The sequence below is a fragment of the Ambystoma mexicanum genome, chromosome 2q (genome assembly GCF_040938575.1).
Source record: "Ambystoma mexicanum isolate Mex_15411 chromosome 2q, UKY_AmexF1_1, whole genome shotgun sequence".
NCBI lineage: Eukaryota > Metazoa > Chordata > Amphibia > Caudata > Ambystomatidae > Ambystoma > Ambystoma mexicanum.
Window position 1 is genome coordinate 241,072,086 of NC_090924.1, and position 22,007 is coordinate 241,094,092.

At 47.5% G+C, this 22,007-nt stretch overlaps 1 protein-coding gene across 1 annotated transcript in view; it reads right to left on the reverse strand.

Moving 5' to 3' along the window:
- The window catches only part of UNKL (unk like zinc finger), a 1,575,372-nt gene that overhangs the window by 777,239 nt on the left and 776,126 nt on the right, over positions 1-22,007 (reverse strand). The window contains exon 8 of the mRNA XM_069647206.1: positions 1,265-1,434. Within this exon, the coding sequence (XP_069503307.1) occupies positions 1,265-1,434 (170 nt within the window). The remainder of the gene's footprint in view (positions 1-1,264; positions 1,435-22,007) is intronic.

Here is a 22,007-nt window from a genome sequence, read left to right on the forward strand (position 1 = left end):
ACAAGGACTACACCGGAAATTCTGGGACTTTGTAGCCTTGGAGTGGGTCACATACTCTATTCAGATGGAGCATACCAGATTTTGACAGAACTGGGGGCCTGTGTTGGACTTTTTATTCAGCGACTATATCCGTTCTTTATGTCCACCGAATCTGGCACTTCTGAATCTGGTGTAAGGGGGATGTTGGGAAAGATGGAATTTCTTTGGTCTTTAGGAGGGCTAAGGGCATTGGAACCAAATAAATTGAGTAGGTTGGGGGGCAGGTAGGAGGGTGTTTTGGGGGGGATTTTGTTTGCTTTGTGTTATATCTATCCTTTGGAAATACTAATAAAACAATAGGTAGCAGTACTTTACAAGTTTCGTAAGCAGTCTAATCCTGAGAACAGAGAAACGTCTACCGTAGGCTTGTAAATGGCAGAGAAATAAGGATTTTCGCTTTGACAACCTTTTTGGGAAAAGATTGCGTTTGTCAGAAGCACTGGAGAAATTAACTTTTTTTCTTTTCATTCCTTATATAATATTGAATTTTCATGTGTGATTGTACTATTTATCTCTAATAATAATATTCAATTATGAATTGTATTGGGTTTGCAATAAATCAAAACACGAACACATGAATACATAGTAAATCTGGATTCAATGCCCTCTGCTGTATTCCAAAACAGATGGGATTCATTTATATAACACCTTATATAACACCTTATTACACCAGGGGAAAAGGGGTTGCACATCCGGAAAAGGAATAAAAATGTGAACAATGAAACTCATGCCCTCCAATGTCTGTACACAACTGTACAATTAGACATAAGAGAAGGTTCATTAATCCCTTTTTGTTGCACCTGAAGTTTAAATATATTGGGTGCTCTAAAAAAACAAATGCCCACAAAGAACATAAGGTAAGCATCTCTGAACCTAGAACACAGTCCACTGGTAATTATTAATTGGTTTTGTTACAATGCATAGATATTTGAGGAAAATAAGCTCAACAAGCTGACTTCTGCTTTTCTAAAAACAGCTTACAATATTTTTTAAACAAATTATGTTGTGAACAGATCAGTAAACAGTAGGTATGATAAACGTCAATGTGCTCTTATTATTTGTTAGCATATATTATTATATACCGTTTTCACCCGGTTGGTTATATGTTGTACTGTTAATTTCAGCTGTTCACCGATTTTAATGCAAACATTTTTATTCAAAAGAATACATCTTTACATGACAATCATGTGACAAATAAATACAGTGACGAATTTGCATAACTTACATTAACAGTCTGCCCATTGCTATTTAAAATGGTGCTTGTGCAGTTTATATTGCAGCTCCAGTCGTTTGAAAGTCCTATATTGTCTGGTGAATACAGGAGAGTGCTTTGCTTGGACTGGCAGCCAGTGTGCATCATGACAACATTCAATGCATCTTCTGTTGCCGGGATCCCTGTGAAGTAACATGACATGTTGAGAAAACCAATTATTTTGTGTATCTTAATTTCCAAACTTTGGTTACCAAATACCATACAGTATATAAAGACTTGAAACAGACGAGCCTTAATTTAACCCATTTTTATTTTATTGGCTTTTGCCAGACTCTGCCAGCTTCTATGCGCAACATAGGGGATAAAACCGATTTTTACAAAGGATCGTCTTGATCCCAAGGTGAGTACGTTTTCCCAGAGTTATCCTACCAGCCTTCGGTAATCCTTAAGTTTGTTGAGCACTTAAAAAAAGGGTGAGTCTTCTTAAAACAGATTGATAACTGCCGGAATCTGTGGATGATTCATAACACTCAACGAAGATGAATGCATTGCTCTAGATCGTAAACCTGTCTCCCAATTCATTTGAAAGGAGAAAGCCCCATAGAATTAAAAACATTCACACTCCAGGTTCTGTAGGTTGTTCATCTCCCGGGCTTGTTTAAAAAAAGGCAGTTCTGATTTCTTGGTATATTGAACTGTAACAGTAGGAACAAAGGGGCTCATAAGTATGGACAGTTTTCTCATAGAAACTACAAAACAGACTTGCTTCATTTATGGTGGAGGGCAGAGAAACATTACAATAAGTTAAATTATGTGCAAAGGGAAAATACATCACAATACTAATGAAACACATTTGCTTACTTCAATGGATCAATTGCCCAACAAATAATGTATAGCTCTGAGTAAGTTCAAGGGGACACTTCTCAGTCATTCACAAATAAAACCAAACAAAGAAAATAGTAATGTGTGCCAGTGTACAATGTTACATCACAAGTATTTTCCTGTCCCCTGGGGGGGCCACAACTGCTTACTGGAAGACTGGTTATTGTCGCATAGGTGACCTCATGCGCCACACTTGAGACTCCCTTGTTTCAGTGGTATCTTCATTCGCTTGCAGTGAATCACAAACGTGTGGCCCCGAGTCTTGTATGTGTAACTGGGTGAAGTCGTATACCTACAAAGTGGCTGACACTTTTTCCCCAGCTGGCTGTCTTCTTCCTGGAGTCTTGCTTATTTAAATCAGGTGGTTATTTCCCCTTACATGAAGCATGCCATCAGGCCTGTGCCTGCAAGGATGTTGGATTGCACTTTTAGTGCTCCTTGTGATCAGGTCTTGTGTATCCCCTGCTTGTGTGTCCCTCCTACCGGGTATGTTGCATTTGGGGCTAATTTCTGCCCTACCTCGCTCCAGGGGGTATAACGTGGCTTAGTTTATGCTCTGTGTGATTTTTATGCTTCCCAGGGATTGGGAGGGATGGAGGGGGGGGGCGTTGACAGAGCTGCCGGCGTGGCAAGAGCCCTTGCTGCTCACCTTATTGTGCGCTTACGCGCGGTGCTACAAGTTTGCCCTCACTGGACATTACCGGGGTCACAAACGTTCCGACCAGACGATAGATTCCGCGATGCGGGCTGCAATCCTACGGTCGTTCTTGCCATTGCGCACTGTGCTTCATTTCTCAAATTGGGCTCCTCCACACGTCAGCTCATGCCGCAGCCGGTTGCTCCGGACTGCGTCTGTGGTGTCTTTGACCGCAGTGCGGTTCTGTCAGTTCCCTTGTCAAAGCTGCATTAACTCTGCGGGGACAGGCCGGGTTACTGCGGCTTTGCCGGCAGCCTTGTTGGTGCTCCATACTACCGCGCTGTCCTATAGTCAGTTTGGGTTGCTGTACTCGTGATCGCCGTAATCTTGGATCATCCGCAGCCTGCAGAGATTTATATTTCGGCGAGCCCGTTCATAGCTACTGTTTAGTCTCCGGTTTCTTTCACGTGTGCCAGCACTCTTCTTCCACATGTTGGTGCACTGTTGCAGCCCCCCACGTACAGGAACCGCTACTGTAGGCCAGGATCTTGCCGTTTCAAGCAGGAGCAGGGAAAAGACTTCCCTACTGCATGGCCACTTAGCCACGCCCCCGGAAGGTTTAGAGGTAATCATAACCTCTGGCATTGGTCTGGGAAACCCTCTAGACCATCAATCTTCACCTGCTAAGCCATTACAGAAAGAGGAAAGACCATATGGAAATCAGGCTTGGTCCCACCCTAAAAGGAGCAGTCCAGCTCAAACTGCTTGGTCACATTGCTTCTGCACGAGACCACAGATTTGCAAATGGTCTGGCTTGACTATCTATTAAATGAGAAAATGTTTGATGACATAGTGTCGGCCACCTTTAAGCCTCTAGGCAGAGATCACCTGGGTAGACTTCCAGGAGAAGGGACTAGTATAAAGCTGTCGGAAATCTGAAAGTAGCAGAACCACAATCCCAGCTCGAGTCAGAGCAGGCAGACAGTGCAATACAAACCTGCCCAATATACTATAGGAATATTGTAATACTCCTGGCCCTAAACCTGACAGAGCAGCCTCTACAGGCATCTCCATTCCCAGGGAAGGTGTCAGATTGAATAGAAGATAATGGTGCAACAGTAACACTAGAGCTGGAATACCTATCACTTTAAGGACAGACCGCATCTTCGAGAACCACAAAGGTACAGAGACTAATACTATGCTTTCTATGTCACACGGAAAGGAAAGTCACAAGGATTATCATCCACGGCTGTACAAAAGCATATGAGGAAGGAAGAAAATGAGGAACAGAAAAGTCAGGCTGCAGCTGTACCACCTGCCAATTGAGCAGCTCTAAACTCAAAAGACAATACCAGTAACTAAGGAAACACGTGACTGGATTGAAGTCTGTTAGGACTCTAGTTCAGGTATTATATCTGGAAGTGTCACAACAGAATTTAATTAATATATAAGCAAATAAGCAGCCATAAATGATCCCACAGGACACCTAGTAGAAAACAGTGATGTTTATTTGGTGACAAATCAACAGGAAAGGGGAATAGCCAAAATAAACAAGACAGGCTTAGCCCAAATTGCATATAAAACAAGGCTCATTTCATGTTACGGAAGGTTCTTAGGGGAGACTATGTAATCAAATAAGCGTTTTCAAAGAAGTTGAGAACACTTTATTTACACACATGTCATATCAAAAGCTTGAACTATTCAAGGAGAAGTTGATTTATTCGAAAACCATGTTAGTCATGGTATGGATTGGCCACCATATAAAATACCAGTGCACTCAATACAATATCGTCAAACCGTATCCCACTGAAGTATAGGCTGTCTGTCACACACACAAATATGATAGAAAATAAAAGACACGTTCATAAAGCACACCCATACTTCCAGTGGGTGAACCAGATTAAACATACTGCTCAATTCTTGCCCAAAGAACATTAAATGGACAGATTTGTGCTGTGGAGGTTCTAAATCTAAACAGTTATGGACTTTTGAATAACAATCAGATGTCCAAATTGATTTTTCTCACAGCTGTTATATCCAGATTGTTAAAAATATGCTGCACCTTTTGGTGCAGCATATTTATGCATAAAAATATGCAGGCATCTTGTGGTGCCTGAGGGACTTGTGAGGAGTCAGGAATGAAACTCGGACACAAGCTCGACATGGTTTTGGTGAAAGACTTTTATAGATAAATAAAAGGGGTTGGGAAAAGGCCTTGATGTCCCTGCACTAGAGGTGTCTCCCCTACCTAAAATCAAAACTAAGGATCTGTCAGTGTCAGAATGCCCAAAACAAAGCCGTCCTGTGTCAAAGTACTATTCTGACCCTCACATTCTAAGGAAATTAAGTTTAAAGTGAAAAGGATAATGTCTTTGGCCTTCAGTGTAGACATGTTCAAATGGGAAAAGAAACATGTAAATCCAAAACAAAGTCTCTCAAGGATACTGCTCCTTAATCCAAAGGGTGTCTCCCTTCCCCTAGATCCTTATTCGTGTTTTCTTGAGAATAACAGTTATTGTATTTCCTCTTGATCAGTGCCAAAATGATGTTCAATTATCTTTGGTCTTTGAGTTGTCAGGATACCTGGTGTACTCTTCTGTAAGGGTTTTTCTGTTCTCTTATATTCACACACTTGTAATTGCCTGATATACTCTCCTGCCAGGGCTCCTTATATTCACACACTTGTAGTTGCCTATCTATGCAACTCTAATTTTGATAATTCACACAGTCCATGGTTTATTGCTTTGTTAGTGTTTTGCTCACACTTCCACTCTTGGCAATGTACCACCCTAGCCTTATTGGCTAGTTCACCTTGTCTGTTGCACACTGATTTATCACTGTTCCTTATATGTGTAATTCGTACATATGGGCGAACTTCACAGGTTCCCTTCTTTATCAGATGCACTTTCTCCCTCTCTTTCGGTTTTAATAACTGACTTTCTCTCTTCTGCTCTGTTCAATGGCTGGCATGCGGCGTGCTCGCCAACATGCCCCGGTGTCCCCTTCATCCCAACGTGGACTCACTGGCTCTTCGTGGCGTTCGTGCTTCTGCTTGCAGCCTTTCGGTAACAATCATCGGGTGATTTCTCCCTCCCGCCGCTCGGCTTTTCACATTACTACTTTCCGCTGTTCCAACTGGGCTTCTCACAGGTCTTTGGTAAATGTCTCAATGTTTCTTTCCACCAGCGAACGCCTAGGAGTCCTAAACTGGCTTCTGGCATTCCCACCGCGTGGAATCTTCCTCACACAGCTTTCCACTTCTCAGCAATTGCGCCAGATGGCTCCACCGTCCTCCAGCTGGTCCCACAGAGAGGAGCAGCTCGCTTCCACAAGCAGTCTACCATGGTTTCTGGCGGTCCCATTTTAAATCACTCTTGCACAGGTGCATGCTCCCGGCAACTAGAGCATTGCCTGTGCTTTGGGATTTTCCTGCTCTGCATTCTTCCACTCCTCTTCTTTGTCGCAGTGTTAACATGTTTCAGGGAACAGTAGTTGCGGTTAGTTAACTTGCACAAAAACATTGGAGGAATGTTTATAATATGGTTTGGGGACCAAGATAGTGTTCGAAAGTTTTTCTGAAAATTGGAATGGGAAAGATTTGGCACTTTCTCATAAGGGTGCAGGGGAAGAATCACAATAGACTATTAGAATTTTACAAATGGGAGAATTAGCCTACAAGGGGAAAGAGGGATACCATTTCCCATCCTCTGATACCACCACTCCCTCCTGGAGGTTGTCTCTCCCATGTGGTCCTCCCTCATATACCCACCCCCAGAGTCAGGATCAGGCAGCAGCTGCCCTCCCCAGGCCACATGGCGGGAGGTCACAGCCAGAAAGGGAGTAATGATATCACTGGATTCATTAGAGAATCGACAGACTATTTGAAACCAATTTATTTTTCTAACATCTTTTCATTATTTTACGGATGTGAAGGTGCATATCCAGCGTTCCACAGCTGGGCGCAAGTACAAGCTACAAAAAGTATTTTAGCAAGGCTATAGGCCCAGGTAGCGCAGCAGTGGTAACGAGGGTTGGTGACGTCACCTGTAAATTAGAGTATACATACAGCTGTGCCACACATAAGGGAGCTAGTAGGGAGGGGGGTGCGATGCAGACAACACACATGCACAGGGGTAGGGTCAGAGGGAATTGGGGTTATTATGCCTATATTAGTAGGTAGATGGGCAGGTATGTGAGGCTTGGTACCATGATTTAGCTGAAGGCCGCAGTTTCTATTTAATTGAGTTTTATTTTCACTGCTGGGCAGAGGAGCTCATGGAACGAAGGTCAGAATGGAAAGAAATGCCAAACAGGGTTCCATTAATTGTTGCAAGGGAACAGTTTCTCATGGGTCTCCTCCCCTCGTGTGAGGCTAAAAACCTTGAGGTTTTCTTTGACTCGTCTCTCTCCTCCTCTCAGCACATCACGGGCCTTGCCAAGAAGTCCAACTTTCAGCTCCATCTCTTCACAAGCATTCGCTCTTTCCTCACCTTCCCCCAGAAGCTCAATGGGCCTCATTACAAGTTTGCCAGTCCGGAAACAATGGTACCAGTAAGCTTGCTGGTACCGTTGTTTCCGGACCATGATGAAAAAGTTGTGTATAACAAACTGCACTCATTTAAGAGATTGTATGCAAAAAATGCGTATCATGTTTTAATTTACTCTGCATTACTTACTTTGTTAATTAAACAATTATGTTCAAGGAATGAGTTACATCAGACATTGAAAAAACCTTTGCATTGTTAGCTTTACGTGTACCCTGTAGTTGTCTCCCAAACTTGCGAGACCTCCTTTGTTTTTGCCATTTGTCAATGATCTTGTAGCCAAGATGCACTCAGGAGCACCTGAAATATATCTTGACCCTAGAACTAAATCCTTAATTCTAGTTAAAAGTTATAAAAAATGACTCATTTTGTGTGCACCTCTACTCCCATTGAACTGTCAATAACAAAAATCGGGTGGGGGTGGGGGGGTGTGGCTAAGCAGCATTGTAAGAAGACGTGCATCCGAGCGAGCTCCCAATGATCCTGCAATGATCCTTCGAATATACTAGCATGAAGTGATCCTTGAAGAGAGAAAAAACAAGCAACAGCCATGACATGCAGGGGCACAACTAGTGACATTTCAGGACAGATTGCTTGCGCTGTTCAGGTGACATCAGCGGGACGAAAACTCAAAGCAGACCGAGTGCGGCGGGTGGCAAAGAACAAAGGGACTGCCCATGAGACATACCCCCAACAACTGGCTTGCTGCAGTGGCGAGAACCGTAGGAAGCAAATATGCCCAAGAGACAACACCCTTTGGGAAGGCTCCTGTGGGAAGTCGAAAGCAACAGAGCCTTGCAAAACGGGGGCTGGCAGACGGACGGAGTGCCCTGAGCGAGCGGGACTGTAGCGCCACAGCTGCGGTTCAGGAGGCAGTGCAATCGAGCTTCAATCAAGATCGGGAAGCAGCTGAGGCGTGCCGGGAGAGACAGACTCTTCGGAACCAAGGGCAGACTGGATTTATATGCTACACCCTGCCCGGAATGCATGGTAACAGCACTCGAGGTGAAGCTACAGCACCATACCATGCGCGGGTCCAGTGATGTGAACAAAGTCTGCATACGCATTCGAAGCGCCCGGGAACAGAGGAGGCATGGCCATAGAACGTGATCAGAGAGGTGAATGAAGAGGAGGCGCCCATTATAGTAAGATTCAGACTGGTCACACGGCACAACAGATAAATAGACTAGGAATCACAGGAACTGGCTCATTATACGTATGTGAAATACACAATACCAAGGGGAGAATATAGTGCCACAACCACAAGGGTTGCATTATTGAAAGGGGGTGAAAGGTGACCCAAGGGACACAGCAACTGAGATAAACTACATGGGCACAAGGAGGAGCATGCCAAGATCACGAGCACAGGAGAGGGCAAACCAAGACCCGTGAGAGATATCTAGAAGTGTACCACTAGAGGCGGCTAAGGCATGGTGAAGAGGAGGATCCCTGTGAGCCCAGATTACAGAGTGGTGACTGGGACTCCGGCGGAGGCATGTGAAGTGGTGCCAGAGTGAGAAATGAAAAGGAATCCATCCATAAAAGCAGTGAAACGCTGGAGGGAGGGATGCTCCCAGGTGGACTCGCAGGCCTGATGAGAAACCCAGGCTAATGAGAACAGAGCCACGAATAGACTGAGGCTGAAGCGAGAGCACAGGACCTGAACAGACGCAGTCGTGTACCGTGGAGGGAGGGACCTGTATTGAAAAGTGAGCCGGTGGACACAACCGGAAGAAGACAGCGCTTATCCAGGGCTCCTCCCCGGGAGTAACGACTACAACAGTCGGGAAGTTGAGCTATACAGGAACAACATAACTTTGTAAAGCAGACTATGCCCAGCAAAACGACAGAATAGATGGCGCTCTAAAACAATGAATCTAAAGGGAAACCACCCGCGATGGACATCTTTACCAAATCACTGCAATCGCCGGATATGTCCGCACAAGGAAAAGGGAGGCATACAAGGGACAAGCGCCCCGTCGCGCGATGATCACCAGATCCTGGAGGCCTTAGCAGAACTGAAATCCTCATGGGGGAGCGAGATCGATGTGGCCATGACGGAACTAAAAACTGCGCTGGAATTCAAAATCGACACGGTCAGTGTGGACGTTAACCTCCTAAAACAGGATGTGAGAGCGCTAGCGGAGCGCACGAGTGGCTTGGATAGTACAGCGAAAACCAACACAGATGTCAGCACGACCAACACCAAGGAGGTTCATATATTGCAACAAGTGCGCAACCTAGAAAGCTGTGCAGAGGAGGCGGAAGGGCGAGCACGACAACAACATTCGAATGGTGGGGCTGCCAGAAGGAGAAGAGGACACAGAGCTGACAAATTATGTGGAGAACATGCTGGTCCAAGAGATAGGAGCAGGCGTGCTCACCAAAGGGTTTACAATCGAAAGAGCGCACAGAGCCCAAACCAGGAGGCCCCAGCCGGGAGCCCCTCCCCGGGCAATCATCGCCAAGATCCTGAACTACAAAGGAATAGAAAAGATCCTGGAATATTTTCGCAAGGGTGGAACAATAAGTAGAGCATCAGCGACAGTCACAGCGTACCCTGACACACCATGCTGGTACAGAGGCAGCGACTACACTAAGTGGCTGTAAAAAGAAGGCTGAGAGAATCCGGTTTTAAATACATGCTCTTGTATCCTGCGAAAATCAGTCTTAGGGCAAAGCGTTTTTCTTTGAGACACTCGAGGAAGCGGCGAGCTGTTATTCAAGGTTGCCCGGCAGAGATGGACAGTCAGGCTCGGGGTGTACAGGATAAGTGAACCTGCTTCCTACTATTTTTTGACTAGAACAATATTATCTTAGTGGCTCCAATGTTGACATGGCGGCAGGGTAGCAATAAAACCTGATGGGGCACACTGGTGGGTAAGGAGGGAAGTAATTATAAGACACTAAATTGGACATGGGAGGGGGGGAGAGAGAGAGAGAGAGAGAGAGAGAGAGAGAGAGAGAGAGAGAGAGAGAGAGAGAGAGAGAGAGAGAGAGAGAGAGAGAGAGAGAGAGAGAGAGAGAGAGAGAGAGAGAGAGAGAGAGAGAGAGAGAGAGAGAGAGAGAGAGAGAGAGAGAGAGAGAGAGAGAGAGAGAGAGAGAGAAATGTCATGCATAAAGGGGTGCAGGCGTGCGTAGTGTACTAATACGGGAGATAAGCTGGAAGCACGTTTTTTATCCCCAGTAGTAGTGTAGTTGAGACACCAATAGGGTGGTATGTCCCTGCTGTGTTCCGAGTACGGGCGGAGACAAAGAAAGGACTAGATGCGGGGTAGCCTGCAATCCAGGGATGGAGCTGGGCAACAGTTGGGGATGGGGAGGGTGGGGGGTCGGAAGGGAGTTGGGGAGTTTGAAGGGGTGTTGAGAGAAACGGGGGAGCGAGCATATACATGGAATGGAAGATGGAAGAGGGCAGGGGTGGGCTGGAATATGGATGAGATGGGGGACCTCAAAATAGCGACCTGGAATGTAAAGGGGCTTAATAGTTATTTGAAGAGGAACAAGGTCATGATGTATTTGAAGAGGAAGAGGATCAACATCGCTCTACTGCAGGAAACTCACTTGACAAAAGAAAAGCAGTAAGTGGTTGTGAGAAAATGGAGCGGGACCACCATAGGACCTACGTATTCGTCCTATGCCAGGGGAGTAATCACTATGCCACGGGAGTAATCACATGGATAGCACTGCATGTTCCCTTTAAGCTGTTACAGACTACCATAGAGCCGGATGGGAGGGTGGTGCTAATTAAAGTGCTAGTGGAAAACTGAGAACTGAACATTATTAACACGTATGCCCCGAACCAAGACACTAACAGTTACTTCAGAACTCTGTACTGCAAGATAAACTCATATAGGGGGGGGCTGTCATATGGGGAGGGGATTTTAATTGCACACTGGATCGCAGGGTAGACAGATCAGATTAGAAGTTCACACAACCCACCCCAGCAGCTAGAGTTCTGAAGACTCTTCTGAGTGACTTTTGCCTGGTACATGTATGGAGAATGCACCGCTCAAGGGATAGACAATATTCTCACTATTCAGCCCCACAAAACCTGCACACTCGGTTAGACTACATATTTGCGACACCTGAGCTGGTTGGGGAATTAGTGCAGACAGACTATAAAGCGAGAGTTCTATCAGACCACTCGCCATTGATTGCGATATGGCAGTACTTGCCGCCCAGAGCACGAATCCCGACGTGGAGACTTAGAGCCAAAGCCTTGAAAGATACAGGGTTTAGAGAGGATTTGAGAAAAGAAATGGTGGAATACTCTGAAAATAACACCGGGAGCGTAGATTCAGCGGGCACAGTATGGGAGGCATTAAAGGTGGTGGTGAGGGGGGCTGCAATATTCAAATCTAAAGGCCTTCAGGGCGGAATAATGCAAAAGTTACATGAGGCGGAAGAGAAACTAGAGTTAGTGATTCGCAAGGAAGGGCACTCCCCAGAGGAGGCTGAAACCATAGTACAGCTGCAGCAGGAGTGCGGGGAGTATTGGGAGAGACTATGCAACCTGAATTACAAAAGGTATGTTGAAAGACAGCACGCAGAGGGGACAAACCGGGCAGGTTGCTGGCCTGGTTGTATAAGAACGAGTCATCCAGACAAGTAATCAGAGCTGTAAGAGGGGAGGACAGGCAATTGTTAAATACCCAAGAAAGGGTGAATAATTGCTTCTTAGAGTTCTACCAGCGATTGTATGCAGATGTCAATGATGGAGGGGAAGATATATGTGGTAGAAAAATTACAAGACCCAAACTAGAGGCAGAAGAGAGGGCGAATTTGGAGGTCCCCATCACATTAGAGGATCTGGAAGCAGTGATCAAGCTTCTATCCACTAGTAAGGCTCCAGGGGCGGATGGACTCCCAAGCGAATTTTACACAACGTACAGAGCCAAGTTTCTCCCCCCGCTACTAGCAATGCTTAACAAGGCACTGGAAAGGGGGGCACTGCCAGAGTCTCTGAGGGAGGCAATTATCATCCCACTTCTGAAGCCTAACAAACCATGCACGGACTATGGATCATATTGACCGCTATCCATGCTGAATCAAGATAGCACAATACTTACAGCAGTGCTGGCAAATAGGTTGAGACTGGTTATCAAAAAACTCATACACCCTGACCAAACCGGGTATGTTCCAGGCAGAAACATAACCAACAATCTCAGAAGGCTCCACCACATAGTAGAACAAACTGAAAAGGACTCCCAGGAGGTTGCTATAATTTCACTGGATGCGGTGTAGGCCTTCGAATCTGTTCAATGGACTTGGCTAATGGCAGCCCTAAAAGAATATGCGATGGGACCCATATACTTGAGATGGGTCTAACTGTTGTACAGTAAACCACTAGCTAGAGTGCGGACGGGGGCGACCATCTCAGACCGATGGCAACTCGGCAGGGGCACCAGAAAGGGGTGTCCATGATCCCCGATGCTGTTCATTTTAGCGTTAGAGCCCCTAGCAATATACTTGAGGCAACAATACGGGGAGGTTGGGATCCGAACAAAGGGGGGGGCAACATTTGATATCAATGTACACAGATGACATGTTGCTGTACTTGAGATACCCCTACTATACATTCTAGAAGTAATGAAATCAAGCATATTTCCCCATGATGGGGAAGCTGCACTGCTAAAGATCGTGGTGCTACCGAGGCTGCTACACTACTTTGCGAATATATCATATATGATCCCCAGGCGATTCTTTGCTAAAATCCAGAGCATATGCAGAGGGTTCATATGGCACAATACTAGGAACAGAATAGCGCTGTGGAAATTGCAAAAAACGTATGACCAACGGGGAATTAAATTGCCCAACTTCGAGATGTATTAACTGGCCAGCCAGCTACAGTATGTGGCAAGGTGGTTATCGGAAGACCCCACGTCAGAGTCCAGGTTGTTGAGAGCTAAATGTATCTCGTTTTTCCTGAAAGAATGGATATGGTTGCCTAAATCCCAGCGTGACTGCGGGACAAGAATGTTGGACTTGGGATGGAAAATATGGCAACGGGCGTGCCAGGCTATAGAAAACCTGCACCCGTGTTCCCCACAGATGCCACTAGTGCCACTGAATGGAGTGGGTGAGCAAATGAGGAAGATAGTCCGGAAGCACTGGGAAATGAGTGGTATAGCAACACTGCGAGATGTATGGCGGGATGGGAAGGCGGTGGAGTTTGACACACTGGTGGAAGACACGGGATTACACCAGGGACAGTATATCACCTACATTAGATAGTTGCGGATGATAAAAGAGACCTGGTCAGAAATAGAGCTGGGAAACCAGCCTGACATGGCCGTGGAAACATTTTATGACGTGTCTGAGGGGGGGGGGGAGGGGGGCATGAGGTCTCCTGAATCTACGAACTGCTGATATCAAGAGTGGGAAAGGAGGTGGTCCAACTAAGACAAGATTGGGAAGAGGAAGCAGGGGAATTCATGAGTGATGGGCTGTGGGTGAGGGCGCAAGAATACCACAAAAAAGTGTTCAGGAATGCGAGGTTGCAACAAATTCAGCTATATATCATCAACAGAGCGTACATGACCCCCCAGAAGGTAGCAAGGTTTCAGAATGCTGGAACACAAACATGTCCCAAGTGTGGGGAGGAGAATGCGGGACTGCGACACATGTTCTGGGCGTGCCCGGAAATACAGAGGTTCTGGAGGGAGGTGGCACTCCGACTGACCGAGAAGGAAATTAGGTTGGATGTGGACATGTATTGTGGGGCGGGTTCCCCAGGCCGCATAAACTGAAACATGTGAGCAAGCTCAAGGACTTGGCTTATATACTGACGAAGCTCAGAATTGGCATGAGTTGGAAAGCAAATAGTGGACCCAGGGTGGAAGTCTGGTGGCACAACCTCCTCAAATGGGCTGATGCTGAAACAGTGGGGTGGGGGGAGGCAGTTCAAAGAGGGGGGTGGAAGAAGCTGAGACACTGATAGCGTGGAGGCACTTAGTAGCTACATTGTCAGGGCCGGCTCAGACTGGCCTGGAAGAAGACTCCTCAGAGGAAGTAGAAGAAGTGGTGGCCCCAGAACGAAGGGGAGAAGGTGATGATGTGGTGTAGGCTCGAGGTAGGGGAGGGGGGTAACGGGTAGACAGTAGACACATAATGAGACTAAATATGATGGCAGCAATGTATGACAATGCATTACTTACCGTAAAAGCATTTCTGATGGTTGTATCTGCTTAGATTCCCATGCTGTGCATAGGTCCGACATCCAGTGGTCACTGCAGAGTATTGCATTTTGTTTTTCGTAGTCGAAAAGCGGACGTCGACAAGGCGTGTCTGTAACACTATCCCTATAGTGACGTGCGTTGTACCCATAATCCCTCACGCGTCGAGGTCCCTCTGTTTGTATTTTTCTGCCCTGAGGGAGCCTTCTAGACGTGAGTGAGTACAGAAAAGAGAGAGATATAGAAACGGATGTCTATGTTCCTTCCATCCGAGCGGGGAGGAAGGGTGGGCGCATGTGAATCTAAGCAGATACAACCATCAGAAATGCTTTTACGGTAAGTAATGCATTGTCTGATGTTTGTTAATCTGCTTAGAATCACATGCTGTGCATAGACTAGCGAGCAGTACCCGGAGTTGGAAGTGGGTTGTGAGAAGGAACAGTAGAGAAAAGATGTCTTAATACTGCTTGTCCCACCTGGGAATCAGATCTAGAGTGGGCATCTAGACAGTAGTGTTTTGTAAAGGTGTGTACAGAACTCCAGGTTGCCGCTTTGCAGATGGACTCAAGGGGAACATTTGCAATGAATGCTATGGATGCCCCAGTGCCTCGAGTAGAGTGTGCTCTTGGCTTGAAGGGTAGTTCTCTCTTAGCAAGAGTGTAACAGAGAGTGATGCATTGAACAATCCATCTAGATATAGTGGACTTTGAGACTGCATCTCCTTCTCTTCCTGCTGCCACCGAGACAAAAAACTGGTTAGTCTTTCTCAGTGGTCTGGTTCTTTCCATGTAGAACATGACAGCTCTGCGTACATCTAATGTATGCAGACTTTTTTCTCCCAAGCTGGAAGGGTTTTGAAAGAACGTTGGTAGTTCTATTGACTGGTTTACATGAAATTTAGAGATTAATTTTGGTGCAAAGAGCCTGTAGTTCACTTACTCTCCTAATGGAGGTGATAGCTATTAGGAAAGCAGTCTTAAGAGTGAGGTCCTTAAGAGTTGCCTTGTGCATGGGTTCAAAGGGAGGGCCCATGAGTCTAGAAAGTACCACATTTAAGTCCCATCCGGGAGCTGGGTTAGCTATCGGAGGGTGTATTCTCTTTACCCTCTCCATGAAGGCTTTGATAACTGGTATCTTCCACCACGACACTTTAAGGTGGGAAGTGGTGTATGCAGAAAGTGCCACTAGGTGGACTTTTTTGGAATTGAACACTAGACCTGAATCCAGTAAATGGGTCAAGTACAGAACAATATTCGTGGGAGAGCAATCCACTGGGTTGATGCTCTTACCTCTACACCAGATGACAAATCTTTTCCACTTGCTAAAATAGCAGTGGCGAGTATTAGGTTTTCTGGCTTCCCTGAGGATGTCCATACATCTCTGCGGGAGTTGTAGATGTCCAAATTCTATGATCGCAGGAGCCAGGCTGCTAAGTTCATGGTCTGAGGGCATGGATGCAGTGTCCTGCCCTTGTCCTGTGACAGCATGTTGTACGGGCAGGGAAGTCTCACTGGGGGAGATAGGGACATCTCCATCAAGTGAGCGAACCATGGCTGCCGGGCCCACATTGGGGCCACTAGTATCATGGTAACCTGTTCCTGGTGCATCTTGTGCACTATCTTGTTGAGAAGGGGAGTCGGGGGGAAAAGCGTAAACAAATTTCCCTGACCATGGAATCGATAGACCGTTCCCCTTGGACTGGTTCTGGGGGTACCTGGAGGCGTAATCTTGGCATTGAGAGTTTTCCAGAGTTGCGAACAGGTCTATTTCTGGGAAACCCCACTGTGTGAAGACGTCGAAGACGATGTCTTCTTGTAACCGCCATTCGTACTCTACGGGCAGGGGGAAGTCTCTGCTGAGTTTGTCTGCTAGCAGATTGAGTTCCCCTGGTACATGTTGTGATAGTAGGAACATGTTGTGTTTGAGAGCCCACTTCCAGATGTTCTGGGACAGCTTGGACAGTCCTGGAGAGTGAGTGCCCCCTTGCTTGTTGAGGTAGTACATGGCTGTGGTGCTATCTGTGAGGACCATCACTGTCTTTCCTTGTAGGTGTTCCTGAAAGGCTTTCAGTGCTTTGAACACCGCTAGTAGTTCCAGCAGGTTTATATGCTTGGATGCTAAGCTCGGAGTCCACGCTCTGTGAGCAGTCTGATGGGATAGGTGAGCCCCCCATCCTGTAAGGGATGCGTCTGTGGTTAGAGTGGCTTCCACTGCGGGTGTGGCAAAAGCTTTCCCTAATAACAGGTTTTCTTTTGTCCACCACCGTAGCGAGAGAACCAAGGCCTGCGAGACCACCACTAGATCGTCCCATTGTCCGCTGGCCTGACACCACTGGCTGTTGAGCCACTCTTGCATTGGGCGCATGCGCAGGCGCGCGTGAGGTACCAAATAAATACATGACGCCATCATCCCTAGCAAGCGCATTGCTTTGCGTACCGTCACCTCTCGACCTGCCACATAATGGGGGATCTGAAACAGCATGTTTTGGACCCTCTCGTTGGAGGGGAAGACGAGGCCGTCCTTTGTTCGAATTAGAGCCCCTAGGAATTGTTTGATTTTGCTGGGGTCTAAGCTGGACTTCTTTTCGTTGATGGAGAAGCCCAGTTGGAACAAAAGGTCTACAGTCTTTTGGGTATTGGAGAAGCATGTTTCGTAAGAATCCCCTGTTATGAGCCAGTCGTCGAGGTAAGGGTATACCGGGATGGATAACCTGCGCAGGTGGGCCGCTGCCACTGCCAGTACTTTCGTGAATACCCTTGGTGCAGATGCTATCCCGAAGGGTAGTACTCTGAACTGGTAGTGTTTGTTCTCTATCTTGAACCTGAGGTATTTTCTGTGCGCTGGCAACATTAAAATATGAAAGTATGCATCTTTCATGTCTAGTGTTGTCATGTAATCCCCTGTGATAACAGTGGGATTACTTCCTGCAAGGTCACCATACAAAACTTTTGGGGTTTGACAAACTTGTTCGCTGGGCGCCGATCTAATACAGGGCGCATGGTTAAGTCCTTTTTGGGTACAAGGAAGTACACTGAATAAATACCTTCTGTTACCTGAGATAGGGGGACAGCCTCTATAGCTTCTTTTTTCAGTAGCTCTTCTACTTCTTGAAGAAGAATGGTGAGGTGTTCCGGTGTCATGCGTCGGTTCCGTGGGGGTCTGTACTTCGGGGAACCGTTGAATTCGATGCAGTATCCGTGGGCTATGGTGGATAATACCCAGCGGTCTGACGATATTCCCTCCCATGCTGAAAGGAACGATGTTAGCCGGCCCCCGACCGGTGATGCATGGGAGGGGACCCGAATCTTCGGGTCATTTGTTGTTATTGGGCGTGGAACCTTTGGGGCTGGAGCCGCGACCTCTTCCTCTGCCACGGCGTTGGCCTCTTTGACTGAACTGGGTGTTGTTACCCTGGTTAGAGGGGCAGTTGGTAGCAGAGTAAAATTGCTGTTGGTTTTGCTGCTGGCGTTTCCACGAAAGGAGCGTCTATTGCCATAGCCGCGTCTGTTAGGGGGCCTAGAAATTTGGTCAAGAGTCTTGATGGTATCAAACTCTTTCTTTGCATGTTCTAGGGCCTCATCAACTGCTTTCCCAAACAGATGTGTTTGTTCTATGGGCTTATTTATCAGAGAAGCCTGTGTTTCCGGCTTAAATCCGGAATTTCGCAGCCAGACATGGCGTTTGAGAAGTATTCCCTGAACCAGGGAACGGCCAGCCGTCTCTGCGGCATCTAAGGAGTTCTTTATGATGCCCTGGTTTACAAGGGTTCCCTCTGAGATTGTAGCTAACAGGCGTGAACGCAGGGCTTCTGGTGCGTCCTCTGTTTCGCTGCGGAGCTTGCTCCACTGTGCATCTGCGTAGCTAGCTAATAGGGAATTGTTATTTGCAATCCTAGTTGAAAAGGCGGCGGACGTCGTGATTCTCTTCCCCAGTGCATAGAGCTTTTTGCCCTCTTTGTCAGGTGGTGCCTCACTAGTGGATGGTGGTCCCCCTGCTCTTTTCATTGTATTAGTAACTACGAGGGAGTCCGGAATAGAATGGCCTCTGATGTACAAAGGGTCAGAGGACGAAGGGCTGAAGAGCTTTTCTATCCGAGGGTTGACCCCTCTGACTAAGGCAGGATTGGAAAGGGAAGGAGTTATTCTTCTCTTTATAGAAGCCAGGAGTGGAATAGACTGACTAACAGGGGCTTTTTCTTTAATAACTTTCTCTACAAAGTCTATGTCAGGAAGAGTCTCCCCTGTGTCTATTTCAAAATGCGCTGCTGCCTTGCGCAATAGTGCATTAAGTGAAGGTTGGTCATCTATGGGAGAGGTGTTTCCAATAGGTGAATCCTTGGGAGGAGAAGGGTGAAAGACGTCAGGGTCTGAGTGCACTGATGGGGATTGCCAAGGCTGCACTGATGGGGATTGCCAGGGCTGCGAGGTAGCTGTATCTTCTTCGAAAGCTCCTGCACTAGTGTAAGGATCTTCTTCAAAACCCTCTTCCTCATGTTCTTCCTCTCCACCCAAACATTCCTCATCTTCCTGGAGGTATTGCTCCTCTTCAGTGAGGTCATATACGTCTGTAGAAGGGGGAAACAGCCTAGGAATCTTGACCCTAGGGTCATCCTGGGGCCATTCTCTTGGTCTTTTCGGTGTGGGTGGGTTTTGGTTTCCCAAAAACCTTTCCATTTTCTCCATACAAGAATGGAGTCTTTCAAGGGTCTCATGGGCGACCCCTGAATAGTCTAGAGGGGGGAAATCAGTGTTTTCACCTTCAAAACGCTTAGAACGCTCCCACAACGTCGAAGAGAGGTTTCCGTCGCCCTCTGAAAAGCCCTCCGGTAGTTCAGAAGTGCCCTTAGATGAAGGGGGCAGTTCCTGGCTACTCTTGTGCTTTTTCGGCGTTTCCATAGCTTTTTGTGCGGTATTCGACGTTTGTTTCGTCGTCCGCTTACGTTTGTCTTCGGAAACAATTCTCGCCAGGCTCTCGACAACGAGTTTGTCAGTAGAGGACTCTGGTGTCGACGTTGCCTGCGTTACGCGTTGTTCCTCGACGGCCGCTCTATGGAGCGTTACGTCAGATGATTTTGGGGTAGCGCCCGTGTTTGATGAAAGCCCAATCGCTGGTCGCGGCTGCGTTTGCGGGTGGGGCTTGAGACCCTTACGGTCTGAGGTAGACGAACAAGTTACTTTCTTACCTGGTAACGTTCTTTCGATGGGATGGTCCGACGACGTATTCCATATCTATGACATGTAATCACCACAGCTGTGCTGCTTCGGAAACTTTTTCGGCGTCTGCGTCCTGCGTCGATGACGTCGATGCGCCGCCGTCGAGGACCTCCTCCGACGTCCGACGTCATCCGATGTGATAAGTAGGACGCACAACGCCAGTAGCCTCAGTTGTAGTTTTTTCCCCCAGAACGTGTGACATTAGTCAACTGCCAGTCCGACACAAAGCCTTGCGGAACGTAAGCTGCAATCGCAACAGAAATTCTGCAGCGGGGAAGGCAGGGTGGGAGCGATATGGAATACGTCGTCGGACCATCCCATCGAAAGAACGTTACCAGGTAAGAAAGTAACTTGTTCTTTTAGGGGATTGGGTCCTCCGACGTATTCCATATCTATGACAGACTCCCAAAGCAGTACCAAATCAAGGAGGAGGGAAAGAATTTAGAAACAAAATTTAGAATAGCCAATCAAATAGCAGAGCAAAGGACCGCCTTGCCAAAGGCCAGATCCTGCCCTCTGATGGAATCGAGGGAATAATGCCGTACAAATGTATGTACTGAAGCCCAGGTGGCAGCATCACAGATGTTGCGAATAGGAACACCCCTCTGCAGGGCAGTAGATGCAGCCACGCCCCTGGTAGAATGGGCCCGCAAGCCAGCCGGTGGGTCCTTACCCGCCAAGCGGTAACACTCCGAGATGGCCAAAATAATCCAGCGTGACAAAGTCTGTTTCGTCACAGCTTGCCCCAAGCGCTTACCAGCGTAACCAATAAAGAGTTGATCGTCCACTCTGACCCGGGACATGCGAGAAACATAAAAGCTCAAAGCTCTCCTAGGATCAAGCCTATGGAGCCTCTCCTCTTCCTTACCAGGATGCGGAGGAGGATAGAATGCCGGAAGAACAATCTTCTGGGCCAAATGAAATTCCGTCACTACCTTTGGAAGAAAAGAAGGACGAACTCGAAGGACAACCCTGTCCTTGTGAAATACAGTGAAGGGTGGCTTAACAGAAAGTGCCTGTAACTCACTCACTCTGCGAGCGGAAGTAACCGCAACTAAAAACACAGTTTTCAAAGTCAACAGCCTCAAAGGGCAAGAATGTAAAGGCTCAAACGGAGCACCCATAAGAAACCTAAGAACAAGGTTTAAATCCCAACCGGGCACCAGGAAAGGCGACGGAGGGAACACATTAGTGAGCCCTTTCAGAAACTGTGAAATTAAAGGGATTTTAAAGTAAGAACATTCTTCAGATGAGCGCTTAAAGATGGACAGCGCCGCCAGGTAACCTTTAATGGTACCCACTTGCAAGCCCCTGTGGGCCAAAGAAAGCAAAAAGGACAGAACCATGGGGATGTCACATGCAAAAGGATCCACATTCTGAACTCTGCACCAGTCGCAGAACTTACGCCAACGGCAACGGTACAGAGACTTAGTTGCGGGCCTTCGGGCCGAAAGCAACACCTCCATCACGTCTTCAGGGAGGTCCCAATCCTTATACCTCAACCTTTCAGAAGCCAAGCGTGAAGGTTGAGGGATCCGACCTCTGGATGGAGAACCTGACCCCCCTCCCGTGAGAGCAGATCGTCTCGGTAGGGAAGACGACGTGGAGGGCAGATGGACAAGTCGAGAAGGTCCGGGTACCACGTCCTCCGAGCCCACGCCGGAGCAATGAGGATCATCCGGGAACCGAACTTCCGTAACCTCCGCAGCACTTGCGGGATGACGGGGACTGGAGGAAACGCGTACAGCAGCGGGAATGACCACTCCACCACAAACGCGTCGCCTAAGGCTCCTTTCGGAGGAAATTCCCGCGAGCAAAACCTCTCGCACTTCCGGTTGACACTGGAGGCGAAGAGATCCACTTGAGGGGTCCCCCAAAGGGCGAAGATCTCCAGGAGAATCTCCTGAGCCAACTCCCACTCGTGAGAGATCGCGCTCTGCCTGCTCAGAGCGTCCGCCGTCACGTTTTCGTCTCCGGCCAGATGAACTGCCGAGATCGAAACTTCCTGCCGGATGGCCCAGAACTCGAGCTGCATCGCCTCCCTGCACAGAGGAAGTGACCCTGCCCCCCCCTTTTTGTTGAGGTAGTGCATGGCCACAGTGTTGTCCGTCATGATCAGGACAGCCTTTCCTCGCACAGTCGGCAGAAAAGCCTTCAGGGCTAGCCTGACGGCCCTCAGCTCCAACAGATTGATATGGAGTCTGGACTCCGACGGAGACCAACGACCGCTGACTGTCAGCCCGTTGGCATGAGCTCCCCATCCCGTGAGGGATGCATCCGTCACGATCGTCACCTCCGGCC